Source organism: Microcaecilia unicolor, chromosome 3 (assembly GCF_901765095.1).
Source record: "Microcaecilia unicolor chromosome 3, aMicUni1.1, whole genome shotgun sequence".
Taxonomy (NCBI): Eukaryota; Metazoa; Chordata; class Amphibia; order Gymnophiona; family Siphonopidae; genus Microcaecilia; species Microcaecilia unicolor.
In genome coordinates this window covers 507,188,628-507,211,749 of record NC_044033.1, presented here as the reverse complement: position 1 = coordinate 507,211,749, position 23,122 = coordinate 507,188,628, and the positions used below count along the sequence as shown (strand labels likewise).

The 23,122-nt window shown below is 43.9% G+C and overlaps 1 protein-coding gene across 2 annotated transcripts in view; it reads left to right on the top strand.

The window, feature by feature from the left end:
• The window catches only part of ZNF292 (zinc finger protein 292), a 325,625-nt gene that overhangs the window by 240,926 nt on the left and 61,577 nt on the right, over window positions 1-23,122 (top strand). The window contains exon 1 of one of the 2 annotated variants that reach the window (XM_030199116.1): window positions 4,975-5,064. The exons of the other annotated variant lie outside the window; for it this stretch is intronic. Coding sequence (XP_030054976.1) covers window positions 5,012-5,064 — 53 coding nt within the window. The 5' untranslated portion in view covers window positions 4,975-5,011. Of the gene's footprint in view, window positions 1-4,974; window positions 5,065-23,122 lie in introns of those variants that run through there. 2 annotated transcript variants of the gene reach the window in all.

Sequence of the window (23,122 nt, the reverse complement as noted above, 5' to 3'; positions counted from 1 at the left end):
TCTGTGTGAAGCAACATTGGCTGTTCGCTTTCCCCTAGTGATAGTGTATCACATTTTGTGGCTGTGTATCTTACGTGGAAATACATGTGCATTTCCATTTTTCTGCAACTTACCTATTTTCACCCCCTGTTCTGTGGGCAGTTTCATTACATGTGGAAGTCTCCCTACTTCTGCTTTCATCTCTGAGAGGTTGTATTTTTTTTTTTTTGTGTGTGTGTGTGTATATATGTGTACAGTGTTGTGTACTCCTGGGGTAAGAATCTGTCGATTTTACAGACTGTGTGTTAGGGGAAAGTCAGGATTTGTGGGTGCAGTGAGAGGCTTGGTAGAACTGAGGCACAGGGATGAACAGGGCATGCATTGTTTGTGTGAGTAATTTGTGAAAGTGTGACATGTAGATTGCAAAGTAACTGTCTCAGCTGTAATGTCCAACGTCTATTTCAATAATAAATCATTGCAAGGCCTCTGAGCCAATGGCCGCCTGCAGGCAACTGGCCCCAGGGCCTGGGACTACCTCCATCTTCAGAGACTGATAGCAACTATTGAGGTAGTACCTTGGGTAGAGCTCATATGAGGACCCTTCAGAAAAGCTTTGGTCTCCACTGGTCCCATTCTCTCAGAACTTTGAGGTTCTTCTCCCACTTTCATTATACCTGCTAAAGGCTCTGTCTTACCACAGCATCTGAGCCAGGGAGTTCCTCTGGAACCCCCCCCCCCCCCCCCAACTGTCTCCATAGCAGGTCCACTGTGCATAAGGGTGAGCCAGTTAGTATCACTTAGTAAGACTGTCTCCCCTGCCCAAACCCTGACTTTCCCCTGCCTGCTGCTCACTGCAGTTCTCCTTCCCCTCAGCCACTTGCCAGTATGCTACAGGTTTTGTTCCCGCCCTCCCTTACCATCTTTGTCAGGCAGCAGTATTATTCAGCAAAACCGTGCAATACCGGAGCTGTCTGCATGATGATGTTGCTGCTGCGATTGTTTCATCCGTGCCTGCCTCCTCTGAAAGAATATCTGAGAAGGTAGAGCTGGCCCAGCCAGAAGGAAGCAGTTGCAGCAGCATGCAGACAGCCCAAGTACCATGCGGCTTTGCTGTAGAATTAATATCGCTCCTAACAAAGATGGAAAGGGAGGCAAGGAACAAAACCTGCAGTATACCGGCGGTGGCTGGGGGGAGGGAGGAATGGGAAAATGAATCTGCAGCATGCCGGCAGGTAGCTGTGGGAAGGGAGGGGAAAAGCCTGCAGCATGCTGGTCTAGCAGAGATGGTAAGTGAGGCAAGGAACCAACAAAACCTGTAGCATGCTGGTGGGTGGCTTGTGGGGGCAGGGAGAAAGTCAGGGTTACTGTTGGTGTGAAGGAGTGAGACAGTGGTAATGCTAGGTGGGGTGGAGGAATAATTGTTCAACATGAAGGGGAGGGGAGAGAGGGAGAATTGTTGGATATGAGTGGGGTGGGATGGGAGGGACCTCTCCTCAAAAAACCATCACGACCCTACCTCGCCTTACCCTATGCTTGGAACAACCTTCCTGAGCCCTTACGCCAAGCCCCCCCTCCCTGCCCATCTTCAAGTCTTTGCTTAAAACCCACCTCTTCAATCCTGCATTCGGCACCTAACTCTTACCATTCACTACATCCAGACTGCCCCAATTTGACCGCCCCTATCGGACTGTCCGTTCACTTGTCTCTTAGATTGTAAGCTCCTTGAGCAGGGACCGTCCCTCTATGTTAAATTGTACAGCGCTGCGTAACCCTAGTAGCGCTTTAGAAATGTTAAGTAGTAGTAGTACGTTAGACCAGGGGCTCAAGGCAGGGAAAGATAGTGGACAGTGAGAGAGAGGGATAGATGTTGGAGATGGAGGAGAGGGAAGGAGAGATGCACAAGATGGGGGAGGGGAGAAAGAGAGCTATGTTGGATTCAGGGGCAGCCAGAAGGGAGTGAGGGAAAGATGCTGGACAATGAGTGGGAGGGAAGAGAGAGAGGGAAAATGCTGGACAATGGGAGAGGAGATAGGAGGGGAGAGATGCTGGTGGGGGGTGGAAGGGACGGAGATGTCAGGCTATGAGGATGAGGAGGGTAGAAAGAGGGAGCAGATGCTGGGCTAGAAGGATGGAGGTAGGGAGACACTGGGAATGGTGGAAACCATGTGTGAGATGTCCAGGGAAGGGAGATGGCAAGGAAATGAATAAGAGGATAGTGATTACAGGGGATAGAAATATGGTAATAGCATGTAGATTGAAGATGGAAGGTAGGGAAAGAGTGAGATGGAAGAGCTATTGGGTGAAAGGAGATGGAAATTTGATAGATTTCTGAAAAGCAAAAAGGACGATTTAGAAATAGGGTGAAATTTGAGTGGAAGGAGGTAAAAAAAATGAAAGAGCTAAAATGGAAAGATCAATATTTCACAGGCAGGTGTAGCGAGGAAATGTAACGAGAGAAGAGAAAAAGACAAATAGACAGCAGCAGAAGACAGACTGGAAAGCAGGAAAGAGAAACTGGAGCCAGCATGATGGAAAAATGAAATGTCCAGACAACAAAGGTAGAAAAATCATTTTATTTTGAATGTTTTAAGTGAAATATGTAAGCTTTGGGAAATTTACATAGCAGATGTCTTTTTATTGTGCTCAGTAGAAAAGGAAATGCACTTTGTTTGTATTTCTCCAGTGTTGCAGTACATGCTGAGGTTCCCAGTTCAGTTTTTGTCTGCATAGTTTTATTTCTAATTTGTGATCCTTTGTTCTATATTTGGTGAGGGTCTGTCAGTGTGATTGTAATGGCAGATGGGGAAATTGGAGAGGAGGCAGAGAGAAGAGGGACTTGGGGGGGGGGGGGGGGGCGTCTTTATTTTCTGCCCTGGGCCCTAGCATGGCTAACAGCAGCCCTGATCCTTACTGTAGCTGATGGGGATCCCTAAGCACTGCTAGCTGAGGACCTCCTCTGAAGGTGGCCAGAACTCCCTTCTACTGAGCTTTTCAGATGGGGGCACCATCCTTGAGCTACTGACAAATAAGCATGTATGAGGTGCTGACATCGGTGGCTCAAGGAGTTGCTGCTGCCTGCCAAGCTTGGTAAAAGGGAGTTCTGGCTATCTTTGGTGAAAGTCTTCAGCGGACAGAGCTTGGGGATCATCATCAGCTAAAGTATTTATATTTTGAGTTGAGAACTGCTGGGAGAGGAGGGTAGAGAGAAAATTTTGTGCTCGCCCTCTTTGTTTTCATGCCCACCCAAAATTGGCTGTCTGGCCACACCACTGATCTGGATTTTTTGAGAAGGTGCTTAAAGATCTGAGGTCGTCTTAACTTAAAAAAAAAATCCTCTGTTTGTTTTGTTCTTTTAATTCTTGAAATGTCTTTATCCATGACATTTGACTGAGCAATTTCTCCACTTGATGTTAGTAGTAGAAGAATCTAGTGATGATGATGTATTCTCTAGATTTGTGGGGTAGTATTTGCATTAATAGATATTTGAAAATAAAATGAGCTTGGCCTTCATTGCTGCTTTCCAGTCAAGTTTTTGTGTAATTATTGGAGAAGACTCAACAGAGGCATACAGTTGGCCAGTAAAGGAATAATACCATTTGTTACCCAGAAAATAGACCAGATTCTTCAGAAAGACTTTTCACGTGCAGCACCAAGAGCCAGTCCTTCAGTCACGGTGCCTATCTGTAAACTTCATGTGGCAAAACTGGTTCCTGGGGAGTACCAAAAGAAGAAGTTGGGTCATTTTCCTTTAAAGTATTGCCTTCTCTGTGCTGGGCTGCACCGTAATGCAGTCCATCAGACCTATTAGCAAAATCTACATTAGATCCCCTGAGGGGTGCACACAGCCCTTAATGTTTGTGTCTTGTGACTCTGGGCAAGTGACTTAACCCTCCATTGCTCCAGGTACAAATAAATACCTGTATATACTATATAAACCGCTTTGAATGTAGTTGCAAAAACCATAGAAAGTCGGTATGTCAAGTCCCATTCCCTTCCCTTCACCATTCCTCTCCTTTCCCCTCTGCACACAGAAGAAAGAAGCAGCCAAGAGTCAGAACATGTAGAAAGCTAATGAGTAGTGGTGCATGTTAATTGAAATACTTACATATTTTGCATTAAATTCAGTTTTCAAAATCTTTACCTTTCCTATTGCTAACCAGGTTGCATCCCTTTTCCATGTAATCTAGAATGATATTTTTCAAGTAAATTTACTAGCAGCATTTTCTTCATCCACAGATATGCTTGTCATCTTGACGAGCACCTCCTGGTATCACGCCTTGCCCTTCCCATCTGCTGACTCCATGTGCAGTGATTTTCTATGGCTCCATGCATCTATCTGGGGGCTCATATTTCTGCACTGTGTTCATAAGAAAGAGGGGGAACACAGATGCCGTGGGATGAAACTCACTGAGCACCACATGAAACCATAGTAGCAGCAGCTGGGTAGGAGCATGGAGTGGAGAACCAGACAGCATCAGTTGGCAAGGTCTCAACAGGAGGAATGGAGGAAAGCAGAGGCAGGGTAAAACAGTTGGCTGTCCTAGAGAGGAAAAATGCATTTCATTTCCTCTCGTGCTTATTTTGCTTAGTAATTTTTGAGGTTATATAAAAAGTCTAACTTCTTAAATAAGCTATATCTTCCAAAAGCAGTAACCTAGTTTTTGTTATTTAAAAGCATTTATAACCCACACTAATCATAAATCTAGGTTGTTCACAAAAAAAAAAGTACATGCATAATTGAAACATTAAAAAAAATCAAATATAAAATAGAACTTATAATATTATTGGACACTATCTCAACTGACACAGGAGCATCACTGCTAAGTAATGTTAGATACACAATGCTAGATACCATCAAGCCTGATCAGCATCCTACACAGTACCTTACCACAAGGATGGAAAGGCCTGTTGGGAAAAATGTGCCTTCAAAACTTTTGCAAAATGAATTGTGTCTCAATTTATCAGGTAAGAAATTCCAGAGCATTGGGCCTCCAGTGGCAAAGACAGCATGAGTCTCCTCTAGGTGTGCCTGATGAAAAGATGGAACGTCAGTTATGTGCAAACCAACAAATCTAAAGGAATGAGGTGAGCAATAAATCTTAAGCACAGAGTAAGTACTAAACAAAGCATTATTACTCAAGGCTTTAAAAAAGTAAAATCAAAATCTTGAAACTGTATTGTCCATGATATATAAAACAGACTTAACAAATAACGCCGAGAGAACAAAAACAGAAAGTTATATTGCCAATAGTAAGTCAAATCCAAAGGATAATTTCATGTAGAGCCCGTAACTCAGTCTTATTATGATTGGCTATCCAAACAAAACTTTATAAAGCTATTTGCTAAAAAAAAAAAAAAAAAAGCACTTAATGAAGGTAAAAAAAAGTTATTCCTCAAGGAGCCCTTTTACAAAGCAGCAGTAAGCCCACCATGCATGCCAATCCAGAACTACCGCAGGAGCCTGGCACGACAAAAATATATCCTGTTTTTTGTAGCACCGGAACTTAACTCACTAGTGACCGATGTTCCCATATGGCTGCTTATGGAAACATTGGGCACTGATGGGTTAACCGGTGGTAATCAGCGCTGCCTGGTTACTGCCGTGTTAGCATGGGAGCCCTTACCACTATCTCAATGGGTGGCAGAAAGGGCTCCCCACTGAAATGGCCGTGTGCTAAGTAGTTCACTTACTACACAGCCATTTCTGTTTCCCAAAAATAGGCTTTTACCCGCTGTGGTAAAAGGGAGTCTCAGCACACATCAAAAACATGCACTGATTCTAGTGCAGTCCTCCTTTTACCCCCAAGTGAATAATTTTGTACTTAGCTGGATAGTAAAGTAAAAAAAAGCAGTACTTTGTCAGATCTCGTGAGCCCTTGGGTCCAGGTGGAGTGCTGCGGTCCAAAGTAGAGACAGGCCCTCCGTAGGACAGCCGAACAACCCCTTAGTCTTCATCTGCGGCGACCACCGTTCCCCGGGAGTTGAGCCCCCAGGTGCTGGTGGCCAACAGGACTTCCGGAACCACGGGGTTGACAGACTGTGGACTGCAGGTGGCGCGAAGGCTCGGAGGACTGGGCAGGCAGTATGCAGAGCTGTGTCAGGATACCAGCACAAGTTAGGCCTGGCCATGCGCAGAGGCTAGTCCGGATACCAGCAGAAGTCAGGGCAGGCAGCGAACAGAGAGTAGTCAGGATACCAGCAGAGGTCAGGGCAGGCAGCGAGCAGAGAGTAGTCCGGATACCAGCAGAAGTCAGGGCAGGCAGAGAGTAGTCAGGATACCAGCAGAGGTCAGGGCAGGCAGCAAGGAGAGAATAGTCCGGATACCAGCAGAAGTCAGGGCAGGCAGCGAGCAGATAGTAGTCAGGATACCAGCGGAAGTCAGGTCAGAGCGAAGTCGGGATTCAAGACACGGAAGCTTATCCCCTCTACAAGTAGAAGCTGAAGCAAGGATAACGAGGAACGCTGCTCCTTAAGTAGTCCTCCCCATCAAGGAACTGAGCATCAGCTGGTAGTGGCAAGGAGACGCGGCGACCCAAGGATAACGTCATCAGAGTAGTGTCTTCGGGATAGGCTCGCCGGCGGGCGGAGGTGGAGTCCCGCAGCATCCAATCAACCCGGGAACCGCAAGGCATGGCACAGGTTCCCGGGCACCGCACCCGGAAGTGAAGCCTGCTAGAGAACGCCGGCGCCATCTTCCCCGACCTTGTCGGTGCAGGGGAATGGCCGGCAATCGGGAGCAGAGGCAGCGCCACCGCCCTGGAGAGCGGCCTCCGCGGGAGCGGCGCTGCAAAGGTGAGGGACGCGACATACTTTTATCAAGAACTTCTTCTTTCCTCAATTACAGAAATAGAAGCCACCACCTTCTTGCCTGTGCAGACTTTGCATCTTCAGGAAACCTATGGATTTTGAAACCATAAAAAGAAATCTAGGAAAAATGCCCCAACACTGCATTTCAGTAAAGGTTTAGGAGAAAGTAGAGCACAAGACTACCAAGCATATACTCTCACACGGTGAGATTTTATGTACACAGAATTAAAACACGTTCTAAAAAAAAAGAAGTAGTAATCAAAATGCCATGTTTCAGCAAATCTTTCTGCTCTGAGTAAAAGGCGGTTGAGAGGAGATATGATAGAGGTCTATAAAATAATGAGTGGAGTTGAATGGGTAGATGTGAATCGTCTGTTTACGCTTTCCAAAAATACTTGGACTAGGGGGCATGCGATGAAGCTACAATGTAGTAAATTTAAAACGAATCAGAGAAACTTTTTCTTCACTCAACATGTAATTAAACTCTGGAATTTGTTGCCGGAGAATGTGGTAAAGGCGGTTAGCGGAGTTTACAAAAGGTTTGGACGGCTTCCTAAAAGAAAATTCTACAGACCATTATTAAATTGGACTTGGGGAAAATCCACTATTTCTGGGATAAGCTGTATAAAATGTTTTGTACTTTGTTGGGATCTTGCCAGGTATTTGTGACCTGGATTGACCACTGTTGGAAACAGGATGCTGGGCTTGATGGACCTTTGGTCTTTCCCAGTATGGCAATACTTTTTGTACTAATTAAAATAAGATGATTGATTTACTAAAGCTTAGTTCATGCTAACAGGCATTTATTTACATGCTCTATCTGCCACCACACCCATAAAAATAAAATGATTAAGTAGCCATAAACAATTAGAATAAAATTCAGTAACTATTACCCTGTACATAAAAATATGCTGTGCAAGATGCTATGTTGGTCCAGGGAAGAGTTTATTTTGTCACGTGGTGTATTGAAAAATCTTCAATGTCTTAATTTTCTTGATGATTAAAAAAACCTTTTTAAGTGTAACTTGCTGACATTCAGTCCACTAGCCAGCTTATTTTTGAAAGAGAAAGACGCCCATATTTCGACCCAATCGGGAGATGGGTGACTTTCCCAAGTGGGCGTCCAAATCGGTATAATCGAAAGCCGATTTTGGGCGTCTTCAACTGCAATCTGTCGCGGAAACGGCCAAAGTTGACGAGGGCGTGGTGAAGGCGGGACTGGGACGTGTTTATCGGCCAAGGAGAGATGGGCGTCCTCAGCTGATAATCGAAAAAAGAAAGGCGTTTTTAGCGCGAATTTGGGTCACTTTTTTTTTTACCCTTTTTTTTTCACGAACAAGTCCCAAAAAAGTGCCCTAAATGACCAGATGACCACCGGAGGGAATCGGGGATGACCACCCCTGACCTCCCCCAGTGGTCACTAACCCCCTCCCACCCAAAAAAAAAAAACAACTTTAAAAACTTTTTTTTCCAGCCTGTATGCCAGCCTCAAATGTCATACCCAGCTCCATCACAGCAGTATGCAGGTCCCTGGAGCAGTTGTTAGTGGGTGCAGTGGACTTCAGGCAGGTGGACCCAGGCCCATCCCCCCCCCCTATTACACTTGTAGTGGTAAATGGGAGCCCTCCAAATTGCCCCCAAAGCCCACTGTACCCACATCTAGGTGCCCCCTTTCAGCCATAAGTGCTATGGTAATGGTGTAGAGTTGTGGGGAGTGGGTTTTGGGGGCGATTTGGGAGGCTCAGCACCCAAGGGAAGGGAGCTATGGACTTCAGAGGTAGTTTGCTTTGTTTTTTTAATTGTTACAAGTGCCCCCTAGGGTGCCCGGTTGGTGTCCTGGCATGTGAGGGGGACCAGTGCACTACGAATCCTGGCCCCTCCCACAACCCAATGCCTTGGATTTGGTCGTTTTTGAGCTGGGCGCCTTTGGTTTCCATTATCGCTGAAAAACGATACCGCCCTGCTCAAATCCGCACAAATCCAATGCATTTGGCTGGCACAAACCGTATTATCGGAAAAAAGATGGACACCAATTTTTTTTCGAAAATACGGTTTGTCCCGCCCCTTCACGTACCCGTTCTCGGAGATAGACGCCCATGGAGATGGGCATTCGCGTTCGATTATGCCCCTCCATGTATATTTGTCTAGAATCCTAAAGCTTAAATTAACTGTAGAAAGAATACCTCAGTCATTTGGGACAGTATAGCTTCAGTTCAAGCACAAACATTGAGCTGGAAATAAGACTTATGGTACTATAGTGTGAATATATACTTTTTGTCAATGAATTCTTCAGAAGTTGGATTAGTAAAAGATTGGAACAAAAAGCTTTCCATTTTGTGGATGACGTGAAGATTGGCAACAGAGTGAACACCTTCAGAGGGACTGGAGAACATGACAAATGTTCTAAAATTTGTTTTAAGTTCTGGTAGTTAAAATTTAAAGAGAAGTTGACATGCAGGAATCCAAAAGAGCTGTATGTAATAAGGGACAAGAGGCTGATAAGTTCACAACAGGAGAGGGATCTTGGAGTGATAGTTTAACCACCTTGAGATCCTCACACTGACAAAGTTGGTGGCCATAGCCAGAAGGATGCTGGGCTGTATAGAGACAATATACTTTGTCTCAGGCAACTATCTCTTTAAACCCAATGCAACAGCAGATCATTTCGAAGAACCTTTCATAGATATTTCAACATACTCCCAACATTTTTTTTCCACACGTTTTCATAAGATTTTTTTTTTTTATATAAAGAATCATCAGAATTCACAGCATCTACTTTGCTATCCAGACTTTCAAAAGCAACAATGTGCAAACCTTCATCGGTCCATCATTTTCAATTTTTAAGATGGTTTCACTTATCCAAACATTCCAATATTCATTTCAGAAATGTTGTTAAATTATCTTTAAGAAAGTCCAAAAAATAATCAAAACTTAGTGAATAGCACTAGCACCACTTAACTGGCAGCTGTTCACACTGTAAGAACCTGTGGCGGCCATTTTCTCTTAATGGGAGATAGTATGCAAGTTGCTGAAAATTGAACCTCTTCCCTGAGGAAGATACGAAACTTGGCCATGTCGGTGAAGGTTCTTACAGTGTGGAAAACAGCTGCCAGTTAAGTGGTGCTAGTTCTATTCACTAAGTTTTGATTATTTTTTTGGACTGTTCTTAAAGATAATTTAACAAAATTTCTGAAATGAATATTGAAAAGTTTGGATAAGTGAAACCATCTTAAAAATTGAAAATGATTGATCGATGAAGATTTGCACATCGTTGCTTTTGAAAGTCTGGATAGCAATGTTGATGCTGTGAATGCTGATGATCCTTTAAAAAAAAAGTCTTGTGAAAATTGTTGGGATGTTGAAATACCTATGAAAGGTTCTTTGAAATGATATCTACTCTACTTTTGTATTGGGTTTAAAGAGATAGTTGCCAGTGACAATTAATATTGTAATATGTATGTCCCTGCATAGTTAGATTTTGTGTCCGTTTTATTGGGCTGTATAGAGAGGCATAACTGGAAGAAAATTCTACTGTACAGGCCATTGGTGAGGCCCCATTTAGAGTATTGTGTTCAGTTTTGGAGGTTGTATCTTGCTAAGGACATACATGTGAAGTGGTTCAGACAAAGGCACCAAAATTATATGGAGTTTGTGCCAAAAGACACATGAGAATAGACTTCAGGATCTGAATATGGCCATTCTATAAAGCATTTTCATATGTAAAGGAGTGACATGACACACAATACATATGTTTAAATACTTGAAAGGTATCAATGTAGAAACAGATCTTTTTCAGAGATGGGGAAAGAGTAGAACTAGAGGACATGAATTGAGGTTGCTGGTAGTAGACAAGAGTAACATTAGGGTTTGTTTTTCATGGAGAAGGTGGTGAATGCCTAGAATGATTTTCTAGGGGGGGCGGTAGTGGTGGGAACAAAAATGGTGATGGAATTCAAAAACACATGAGTTTAAATGCAAGGGATCCCTATATAGAAAGAGTATGGAATCAAAACAAAATTAAATCACCTTCACACTTTGAATGAGGTATGGGGAGGGGCATAGGCTACACAGAGCAGTGGGTACAAATCTGACAGCAATTAATGCAAATTGCTGTTTATCTAGAGGCTAAGCCACCCTCAACAAAATTGTACAAACTTGCTGCTGGAATAGTTGACCCACATCTTTTGCATATGAGGACCGAGGGTGTAAACAGTTAACAAGGTGGATAAGTGTTTGTGCGACTTGTCCTTTTACGGCTGTCTCAGGTAAGCGAAAAGATAGCTTTGTACAAAGACTTCTACACTCTGTGTACGCATTTATAACTCAGTTCTGAAGAAGAATCCAAAAGTTAGCATCTCTCAGGTATTGTAACTGTGACTCGGGGGCTAGTCCACCCAGTGATTAGACATAGCATAGAGAGAGTTTTATATGTTGTTTGATTAAGCTATGCTTAAGCCAAATTGTTGGGCAGACATCCAATCAGGTCTTTATCTGCTGTTACTGTGGAGCACCTAAGAGTTGGGGATGGATGTAGGGATAGGTGGATGAGTGAGAAGAGAATTAAGGGAGCGGAGATGTGAATGCATGAGTGGGTGGGGTGGGGGGGAGATTGTCAAAGAGCTGATCAGCAAAAGTTGGTGATAGTGTTTTGAGAGCATTATTTTTTGTGTGACATCTCCTGGAGTGTTTCACCCTGGTGCAAATCGTAGGTTTCTCTTTTTGCAAAGGATGCTGTCATTTTATATCTTTAAAGTCCACCTGTGCACGGTAACTTCTCACCTCTGCTACCTTTCACTGAGTTCCTAATTTAATTTTCCATCTTAGGCTGCACCCTAGGCTGCAGCTTGTGTTGGACCATGTCAGAAGCTTCACTGAAGTTTAGCAACCATCACCGATATAATTCTTTGCTCCTTTGCTATTTTAGATCATGTAATATGCTAGAATCACTATATGTGATCTTTTTCTTTAATAATGGTTCCATTAATTTACCAGCCTTCTCCCTACTCCCACATGTGTGAAGAGAGACATTTGTCTTGCATCCTCTGGAACTTCTATTGTTTCCAGAGCATAACTGAACACAACAGTCAAGTGGAACTGCTTAGACCTCTTTGAGCTGCCTTAGCATGTATCCCATCTGGTTTTCAGTTTTGCTAGTTATATGAGCTTTCATGACAAAAGAAACAAAAAATGTTTGCTCTGTACTTGTTGGGTTTTTTTCTTTTGTTGTTTTTAGTTGTTTTTTTATCATGTTACTTATTACATTTTCATATTAGTCTTTATTTCACCCTTGCAATTCACTTTTCCCTAACATTTGACACGAGCTTGTTTTACTGCCTGAGCTAATTTTGTTTTAGTACATTTGCCGTTTTTGGGGATAGATATATGGAGACTTACATCGAGAGGTGGCATTTTCAATTGCTGTTAGCTGCTAGGGATAGAGACACAGAGACTCGCATTGGGATGTGGAATCTTGGAGCACTCTTGCCATCTGCTCCTTTCTCATTGGTGCTGAAGTTCCTGGTGTCTGACGCCATCTTTTAGGCGCCGGCTTGTCTCTCCCTTTGAAAGAACTGCTGTGGCATGGCATTCCCTAAGAGGCACGCCAGGCCCCGAGGAGCCTTGAGAGGGGTAATAGACAGACCAGTCGTGGACACCGCTTAGGTGAGTCTCTTCTCTTTTGTCATTTGTTTTTGAGGTTGCCTTTATTTGCTTAATAATGGGTGAAAAGAGGAAGATTGTTGGGACTTCAACTCCAATTCTTAAGGCCCATGGATAAGCATGCTCTTCTAGGAATTAGAGCAGAGTTATCATCTGAAACATCTCCACCGGAAGGAGCTTTTTTAGCGCTTTCAATAGAACTCCACCTCCACAGCCAGGTCGGACATTTTCCCCATCTAGCCACAAAGATCAAACCCTGGAGGTCAAAAGATCTGAAGTGTCTTCCATGTCTTCACAAGGTATCTTATCCATCTGATTTGAACTCCGTTGTTTCTGTTGCCTCAAAAGATATAATGTTAAAAGTTATTTGGGCGGTAGTTACTTGTACTGAGACAGTGCTGGCAGTAGTTACTGAATCTATTGCTAAAAGTAAAGAAATGGATGCTAAATTAGAAACTGTTACTTCTCAGGTTAAAAGTTTGCAGGGGAAGGTTTCTTCCTTGTAAAAACACTAGTGTGTCTGCTATTAAGGTAATCAATAGAAATAAAACAAAATAAAACATGGAAAAGAAAATAAGATGATACCTTTTTTATTGGACATAATTTAATATATTTCTTGATAAGCTTTCGAAAGTTGCCCTTCTTCGTCAGATTGGAAATAAGCAAATGTTGGTAGATGACAGTATATATAAGTGAAACATCAAAGCATTTCAGTGACAGTCCAACAGGATGGGGGTGGATAGGTGAGAGACAGGAAGAGTCGGGTGGATGAGGGACAGGGAGATATGCTATTTATTTATTTATTGCATTTGTATCCCACATTTTCCCACCTCTCCAAGAATTTTTAGGGTATCCGAGATTGGAAGACTCAGAGTTGGTGTGTTAATGGTGGTGAATTTGTTCGTGTTATGTTGGGAGGTGAGTATTAGGCATTGGGTTTTTTCTGCATTGACTTTCAGCTGAAATGCATCGGCCCACGAGTGCATGTAGGCTTTGGTTGATGTCATTGGAAATTTCCTTTAAATCTTGTTTAAATGGGATGTAAATCGTTACATCGTCTGCGTATATGTATGGGTTGAGGTTTTGGTTTGATAGTAGTTTGGCCAAGGGTATCATCATTAAGTTGAATAAGGTCGGTGAGAGGGGGGATCCCTGTGGAACTCCGCATTCAGGTATCCATGTGGCTGATGTAGTCGAATTGGATGTCACTTGGTATGATCGTGTGGTTAGGAACCAACCCCTTGAGAACCTCCAATTCCGAAGTACTCGAGGATATGTAGTAGTATTCCATGATCAAGCATGTCGAAGGCGCTAGACATGTCATATTGTAGAAGTAGTATGTTCTTGCCAGTTGCAATCATTTGTTTGAATTTATTCATGAGAGTAACTAGAACTGTTTCAGTACTGTGGTTAGTCCGAAATCCTGACTGGGAGTCGTGTAGTATTGAGAATTTGTTTAAGTAGTTTGTGAGTTGTTTGGTCACCATCCCTTCCGTTAGTTTGGTTATTAAGGGAATGGATGCTACTGGCCTGTAGTTGGTTAGTTCACTAGCACTTTTCTTTGCGTCTTTGGATATGGGGGTGAGTAGAATGTTTCCTTTCTCCTTCAGGAAGAGTCCATTTTGTAACATGTAGTTCACGTGATTCGTTAGGTCTGTTATAAATTGTTGAGGGGCAGATGTCATAAGGTTGTTTGGGCATATGTCTAGTTTGCAATGAGATCTGGCGAATCTTTTGAGTGTTTGGGAGATGAGATCTTCCGATAATGTCTCGAAGTTGGTCCAGGTTCTGTCTGCTGGGTATAGTCCAGGGTCTGGATCTAGACAGTCGAGGAGTATGGCGTAATCGATGGTACTAACAGGTATTTTAAGTCGCAATTGTACGATTTTCTCATTGAAGTATTTTGCGAGATTATCTGCTCCTGGTGTATCTTTACTGTTGGTTGTGATTGGTGTGATATCTAGTAGTTTGTTCACGAGTTGGAAGAGCTTATGTGTGTCCTTGTAGTTTGGTCCAATTTCAGTTTTGTAATATAATCGTTTAGTTTGTCTTATGGTATATTACATGTTACATGTTACACCGCACCTTCAGAGTTCACTCTCATGGATCTTCCTCCACCCCTATCCCCCTATCTGTTGGTGTTCCCCAGGGATCGGTCCTTGGACCCCTTCTCTTCTCAATCTACACCTCTTCCCTGGGCGCCCTGATCTCATCTCATGGTTTTCAGTATCATCTCTGTGCAGATGATACCCAGCTATATCTGTCCACACCAGACATCACCGCAGAGACCCAGGCAAAGGTATCAGCCTGCCTATCCGACATTGCTGCCTGGATGTCCAACCGCCACCTGAAACTGAACATGTCCAAGACCGAGCTCATCATCTTTCCACCAAAACCCACGTCTCCTCTTCCTCCACTTTCTATTTCAGTTGATAACACCCTCATCCTCCCCGTCTCATCTGCCCGCAACCTTGGAGTCATCTTTGACTCCTCCCTCTCCTCTGCGCATATCCAGCAGACTGCCAAGACCTGCCGCTTCTTCCTCTTTAACATCAGCAAAATTCGCCCTTTCCTCTCTGAACACACCACCCGAACTCTCGTCCATGCTCTCATTACCTCTCGCCTTGACTAATGCAACTTACTCCTCACTGGCCTCCCACTTAGCCATCTATCCCCCCTTCAATCTGTTCAGAACTCTGCGGCACGTCTCATATTCCGCCAAAACCGATTTACTCATATCACCCCTCTCCTCAGATCACTTCACTGGCTTCCAATCAGATACCACATCCAATTCAAGCTTCTCCTTCTTAACCTACAAATGCATTCACTCTGCTGCCCCTCACTACCTCTCCTCCCTCATCTCCCCCTATGTTCCCGCCCGTAACCTCCGTTCACAGGACAAATCCCTCCTCTCTGTACCCTTCTCCAACACCGCAAACTCCAGGCTCCGTTCATTCTGCCTCGCCTCACCCTATGCTTGGAACAACCTTCCTGAGCCCTTACACCAAGCCCCCTCCCTGCCCATCTTCAAGTCTTTGCTTAAAACCCACCTCTTTAATGCTGCATTCGGCGCCTAACTCTTACCATTCACTAAATCCAGACTGCCCCAATTTGACCGCCCCTATCGGACTGTCCGTTCACTTGTCTCTTAGATTGTAAGCTCCTTGAGCAGGGACCGTCCCTATATGTTAAATTGTACAGCGCTGCGTAACCCTAGTAGCGCTTTAGAAATGTTAAGTAGTAGTAGTAGTATATTTATATTTTCTTTGGAGTTGTTTCCAAGCGTTAAGTGTGGGGTTGTCTTTATTTTTATTCCAGTTCTTTTTTTCATTTCTTCGTTGAACCATGGTGTTGAGTTCTTTCTGTGTGAGGTTCTGGTTTGGGTTGGTGCAATATTGTCTAATATTGATCTACATCTATCATCCCATTCTAAGAGGAATTGGTTTGTATCTGCCTTTATTGTCCATCCGTTGTGGTAGATCTGTTGCCAGAATATAATCGGGTCTATTTTTCCTCTCGTGGTGTAGGTTTTTTGTTCCTGTTTGTTGATTGTGTCTTTCGTTCGCCATTGGAGGGAGATATATGCTTTATAGTGGTGTATAATGGGCTAGAAAACCCAGATCTTTAAGTCCTGTCTGGTGGGTGTCAAAATATTTAATCATTTTGAATTCAAAGATCTTACGTTCCTATATTGTTTTAAAGTTCCCTTTCAGGATTCTTACCATGAAATCACTGGTACAGTGTTCTGGTTTTGTAAAGTGCTGCCCCACAGAGGTGACATCCTTATATATACTGTCATCTACCAACATTTGCTTATTTCTAATCTGACGAAGAAGGGCAACCTTCGAAAGCTAATCAAGAAATGTAATAAGTTATGTCCAATAAAAAAAGGTATCATCTTATTTTCTTTTCCATGTATTATTTTGTTTTATTTTTATTGATTACTAACACGGCTACCTCTCTGCTATTAAGGATGAAAAGGAGTCTTTTATGTTGAATATTTTTCCTTTGTGAATGACTGTGGGGTCCTGTGAAATGTTTGGGCATAGTTTGCAGCTGGGTATATGTGTGCCATTCTCTTCTTTTTGAGTCTGTGTTGGGAGCTTACTTCTAATTAGCTTGTGCATCATTCAGTGTAAAAAATGTGACAAAGGGTGCTATATTGGAGAAACAAGCCAGATGCTAAAGACAAGATTTAATTTACATAGACATCACATGAAAACTACCAGTGCCAGCCAGGATGCCACGCCTGTGGGACAGCACTTTACAGAACCAGAACACTACCAGTAGTTTCATAGTAAAAATCCTGAAAGGTAACTTTAAAACAGTACAGGAACTTAAGACCTTTGAAGTCAGAACTGTTTCATGCTGTATAATTAGTCACTAGCCGTGTGTCATAGTGTCTTTCCATGCCTTTATTCCACTTTCACACCTTTTCCTTGGATAGGGCGGCTAGCGATTCTTTCAGAGCTACATCAGTTTGGAGGAATAGATTCAGGGTTAAAGTGGCTAGCAGAGAGTGAGCACAGTGCTCCATAGGTTACTGATTCAAGTCCCGCTGCAGCTGTCCTTCCATAGGCACATTGTCCCACACAGCCATATTCCGCTACACAATCTATCTCTGGCTCTCAGCTACACTTGCTAGCGCCATTGCGTGGCCATGCCAGCCACTTCTTTTGTTTCTCGGCAAGACAGTAGCACTGGGTTAGGCATTGGACACCTGATGGGACTCTACATCATTTTTAGCACGCTACAGAATTCCACGTCTCAGAGGGCAGGTCTCAAGATTCTTTTGCCTCCTCTCAGTCGTCTTAGCTTTCTGGATATCTAGTGCTTCCACCCAGACTAGATAAGTGTCAGGGTTCTCTCTTAAACGATGTCTAGTCACTGCTGGCTCACCGACACGACTCTGCTCCAACTCCAGGGCTCCCCATGCCTCCCCATGCTTTCTGCACCTTCTAAAGATGGGGGCTCGGTTTTCTCGAGTTTCTTAATAGCAGCTCTCCTACTAGGTTCCCTACCTGATGTGTCCTGGTGATCCTGCAGTTGAGTTACAAACTGGAGTTCTCCCATTCCTCGGCAGTTTTTTTCCTTGGATTCTACATGCTGGCTCCAGCCTATAGATACAGCAGTTCAAGCCTTTTGGCAAACACATCTTCATTTAGGCACAGTACATTGTTCCATTTACTTTGTAGTTCCAAAGAAGGGAGATTCCTTCCCCCTGGGTTTTGACTTCAAGGAGTTCACCGCATGTTAAAGGTTCAGCATGTCTTGTTGGGAACATGGCTGTCTGGTCTAGGTTCAACAACAAACAGGAGAAAGCAGAGCAACTGGTGTGCAGATACAATTCTTTATTTCCTAGTACCCGATGGCCACATTTAGCCAATAAGTCTGTGTCAGGGGCTTAATATACACTGTTCCATTAAAATGAACCATAAAAACTTAAAATAACATTCAAAATTCCATGCATTAAAACAAATGACCATGCATATCTGTAAAACAGAAACCCAGAGAAGAGTGGCCTTATGGTTAGTGCAGCGAGCTTTGATCCCAACATCCTGGGTTCAGCTGCTTGTGACCCTGGGCAAGTCACTTAACCCTCCATTGCCTCGGGTACAAAAATCGAGATTGTGAGCTCTATAGGGACAGAGAAAGTACCTGCTTATAATGTGTGATTATCTTCCACCTTGAACTTGATGGTTAAGCAGATTATAAATACCTAAATTAAATAAAATTTAAATACATATATAAACGCATTGAAATCATGACCATGTATAATAAACTTATAACATGCATAAAAACAGTGTCAGACAAAAGTGTATGTCAGAATGCATTTCAGGCAAAATAGAAGTGACATTCATATAAATTGACTAACAAAATGTGTCTTATAGTCATAGGCGGTCGGTGGCCCAACTGTTTGGGGAAGCTAAAGGGGGTGGGGTTAGGGGTTGGACCTGGGGTGGAGCTTACATCCATGATTGTCTGACAACACACAGAAAAAAAAAGTGTAAAACTAAAATAGTAACAATACCTTTTATGTATCATATGTCAAAGAATAAAGTGGTTGTTCAAAGCATATACTAACCACAATCGCTCAGCTGCAAAACACTATGCACAACTTTGCAAAAACACTCAGAACCTTACTGTACCATAAATATTACACTGGGCAGACCCTAATACATCAATATACCATCCATACGGAAAATGCAGACCGTCAACAATATGAAACAAGGGATCATATCACAATTGTCATGTACAGCCACAAAACATTACTAAATTACTAAATAATAAGACTTTACACGACCTATGGCTTTTCTATAGTCGATGGACTAATAATGTATGTTACCCAGTACCCTCATGCATTACCATAATATATTATTCCTTACCATGTATGTTTGCACATGTTATATATGTATACCATGAATGTTATGTTCCATGTACGTTACCCGGAAATGGCAACCGCCATTACGGCAAATGTAAGCCACATTGAGCCTGCAAATTGGTGGGAAAATGTGGGATACAAATGCTACAAATAAATAAAAATAAATAAATAAACATCCTTTTAGGGTGGATAGTATTCACAATGAGCTCCTTTTATTAACGACCAGATAGAGATAAGAGTTTTCAAATTTCAATTTTGGCACAGTATAAGTCATCTTAGTAACATAGTAGATGACGGCAGAAAAAGACCTGCACGGTCCATCCAGTCTGCCCAACAAGATAACTCATATGTGCTAGTTTTTGTGTATACCCTACTTTGATCTGTACCTGTGCTCTTCAGGGCACAGACTGTATAAGTCTGCCCAGCACTATCCCCACCTCCCAACCACCAGCCCCGCCTCCCAACCACCTGCCCCTCCTCCCAACCACCGGCTCTGGCACAGACCGTATAAGTCTGCCCAGCACTATCCCCGCCTCCCACCACCGGCTCTGGCACAGACCGTATAAGTTTGCCCAGCACTATCCCTGCCTCCCACCACCGGCTCTGGCACAGACCGTATAAGTCTGCCCAGCACTATCCCTGCCTCCCAACCACCAGTCCCACCTCCCACCACCGGCTCTGGCACAGACCGTATAAGTCTGCCCAGTACTATCCCCGCCTCCCGACCACCAGCCCCACCTCCCGATCTCGACTAAGCTCCTGAGGATCCATTCCTTCTGCACAGGATCTTTATGACTACTGATGCACTCAAGCTTGCAAGTAATTAATTTGAAACTCCAAAGCCACAGTCTCACAGTACCTGTGTATAAAACAGGATACAGGAACAAGTTATCATCATCACTCACAGTTAAATGCGAATCTCAGCATATAGAGTGGAGAAAAAAGTGGGTTTCAGTAACGCCACCCAGCCAGCCCAAGATGATCAGACTATATAAGGCGTAGTAGGCCTCGCGCAACATCATCTAGCCCCCCCCCCCCAAAAAAAAAAAAAACTCTACACTATTAAATGGCCAAAATTAATATCAAAAATGGACTTGAAATTTCCTGAGGGTTAATAATGGACAACAGTGGCGTAGGAAGGGGGGCGGTGGGGCGGTCTGCCCCAGGTGCATGCTGCTGGGGGGGGTGTCGGCTCCGCTGGTTCCCTGCTCCCTCTGCCCCGGAACAGGTTACTTCCTGTTCCGGGGCAGAGAGAGCAGGGAACCAGTGGAGCAGACGCAGCTCCCAGTGACGTGCACTCGGGGCGGATTGGCCCGCCCCTCGCCGCTCCCCTATGTAAGTACGTGCTCCGGAGGGGGGGAGGGTGCTCGCTGAGGGGGGGTGCACCGTGCTGCACCCAGGGGGGGGGGGTGCGCAGCAGCAACCCACCCCGGGTGTCAGCCGCCCTCACTACGGCACTGATGGCCAAAATCCTGTATCCAAAAAGTTGAGATCACAGTCTAAGTCATCACAAACAATATAGGAAAAAACCCAAAAGTATTAGGGGCTTATAGCCCATTTAGTTATGTTTAAACAAAAGAGATGTGCATGAAACAAAATATTTATTTTTTTATTTTTACTTGTTTAACACCTTCAGAGTCAGTCAGCACCTTTCTGCCTAATAGTTGAGATCACAGTCTATGAGTCTAAGTCATCACAATAGGAAAAACCAAAAGCATTTGGGGCTTATATTATATAGCCCATTTAGTTATGTTTAAACAAAAGAGATGTGCATGAAACAAAATATTTTATTTTTTTTACTTGTTTTAAACCTTCAATGAACTCAGCACCTACCTCTCTGTCTCCTGAGCTGAAATCCAACGTACTACATGCGCTGCGCCTACTGGAAGGAAGTGGGGGGAGGGAACATCTCTCAGTCTCAGACACTCTGACGACTGACTCTCTTCTTCTTAACCAGCCTGAGCCTTCCCTACGTGAGGCCCCTCCCACGCGTTCCTGCCTATGTAGAACAGGAAGTACATGACAGGACGCCGGGAGCGAGCGCTCGTAGGGAAGGCTGACTGGCTCTGGCTGCCTGAGTCCGGCGAGGCGAAAAAAGAAGCAGCACTGGCTGCAGAGGCACAGGACCGCGGAACTCAACTGGGCGGCTGATGATGGGGTCGGCGTCGCGTCGTTCCGAAACAGCTGATCCTGCGGCTGGGCCGAGCGGCGAGCCCCGGGCGGGCGGAACTGTGTCGTGTCGGCGGCGTCGTGTCGTGGTCGGGTCTGACCGAAACTACAGCTGATCAGCTGATGACGTCATCAGGATCCGATCCTGCGGCTAAGCCTCCCCTAGCCTCTTATACCGGGCGCCTATCATGCATGGAATTTTGCATTCTATTTTGACTTTTAGATTTTATAGCTGATTTTAATTGTTGATTTTAATTTAATTATGTATGTCTAGCTAACAGTGTATATTAAACTCCTTATTGGCGAAACATAGCCATGCCAGGTACTTGGAAATAAAAAATTGTATCTGCACACCAGTTGGTCTGCTTTCTCCTGTTTGTTGGTTTTCCCTTGAGCAGATCAGTGTCTCTTTTGATTGTTTGGTCTAGGTTCAGTCCAACAGAGTTCTAGCATAGTACTTGGAAATAAAGAATTGTATCTGCACACCAGTTGGTCTGCTTTCTCCTGTTTGTTGGTTTTCCTGTGAGCAGATCAGTGCCTCTTTAGATTGTTTGGTCTAAGTTCAGTCCAACAGAGTTCTAGCATAGTAACATAGTAGATGACGGCAGTTAAGACCTGTATGGTCCATCCAGTCTGCCAAATAAGATACTATGTGTAATGAATTTATGATGTGATACTTCATATGGATACCTGATCTTGATTTGTCCTTGCCATTTCAGGGCATAGACCATAGAAGTCTGCCCGGTAACTTGTTCTAAATTTCTGAAATTGTTGAAGCTCCTGAAAAGCTCCACTTTAGCCCATCCAAAACTATTCAGCAACAATCAGGGCGTAGACCTTAGAAGTTTTGTCCAACACTGGCTTTGCGTCCCAATTAGCGGTGTTACTTTCTAATCTACACTAAGCTTCTTTGGATCCATTCCTTCTGTTACCGTTTTTGTCTCCACCACTTCCCATGGGAGGGCATTAGAAGTGGTGGAGATGAAAACGGTAATGGAATTCAAAAATGCGATCTCAAGGAATCATGCTTTCTTATTCCCATTTTTTTCCCTTACCACAGAATTTTTTTCTGTGATTTCCAATCCTTGGAAGGATCTTTGTGGAGAAAGAGAGTTAAAGATTACTCCAAGATTATAGAAACAGAAAAAGGAAGTCCAGATAAAAACCATATGGCCTATCCAGTCTGTCCATCCATGCAAGCTACTTTCCTTTTCCCTCCCTTAGAGATCTATGTGCTTGTCTCAAGTTTGCTTGAATTCAGGTTCCTTTTTACCTTGCAGTTGTCTAATTTGCAACTCTTATCTATGGAGTCTTCAAGTTTCACCCAAGATAACTACAGTCCTTTGGATTAAGATTTAATTTCAGCAAGAGTCTGTTGTTTCCACCAAAACTCTTGGGGTATCTGGGAGTGCTATTCGACATAGGCTTAGGGATGACATTTCTTACGGTTGCTCTTTGACACCAGCTTAACTCCCACGTCCGGTTCTACTTTTCCTTCCAGCTCCTGGTTGGCCTCCCTTTTAAGGGCAAGCCGGTGTGTGAGGAGGACTTTGCGAAGTTGGTGAAGTTCTGGGTGACGTACAGACTTTCTGAGAACAGGTTTACCGTTCTTTCCAGTCAGCTTGGTCTCTCCCTAGTGCTGCGGATACCATGTGATATCATCTGGGACGGTCTGGTTTTATTCGGGTCTCCAGATTTCAGTCCAAGCAGGATTTCAGATCTTCGGCCTTCGACCTGTCAAGATCCGCCGGATTTCGCCTGATGGGGGATGGTGTGCACAGTCCCGTCTTTATTCCTAAGATGCTTTCTGCCTTTCATCTCAATGAACCTTGTTTCTTCCAACTTATGGAACGTTGTGTACTCCTACTCTTTTTGGAAATGTCCAGTGACTCTTTTGTTTGTGCTCTGCTCGGGTACTCTATATGGTAATGTTGCATCCAAAGCCATGCTTCCTCACTGGGTCAAGAAGGTTATCACATCCGCGTTTTTCTAGTGGGTATCCCACTTCTGGCTGGCTTCGAGTGAGCCGTTGCAAGTTCCTGGGCATAAGCCCATCTGTTCTCCCTGGAGGACAGATGTTGGGCCGTCTACATGGTTTTCTGGGCATACCTTCTCCAGACACTACCA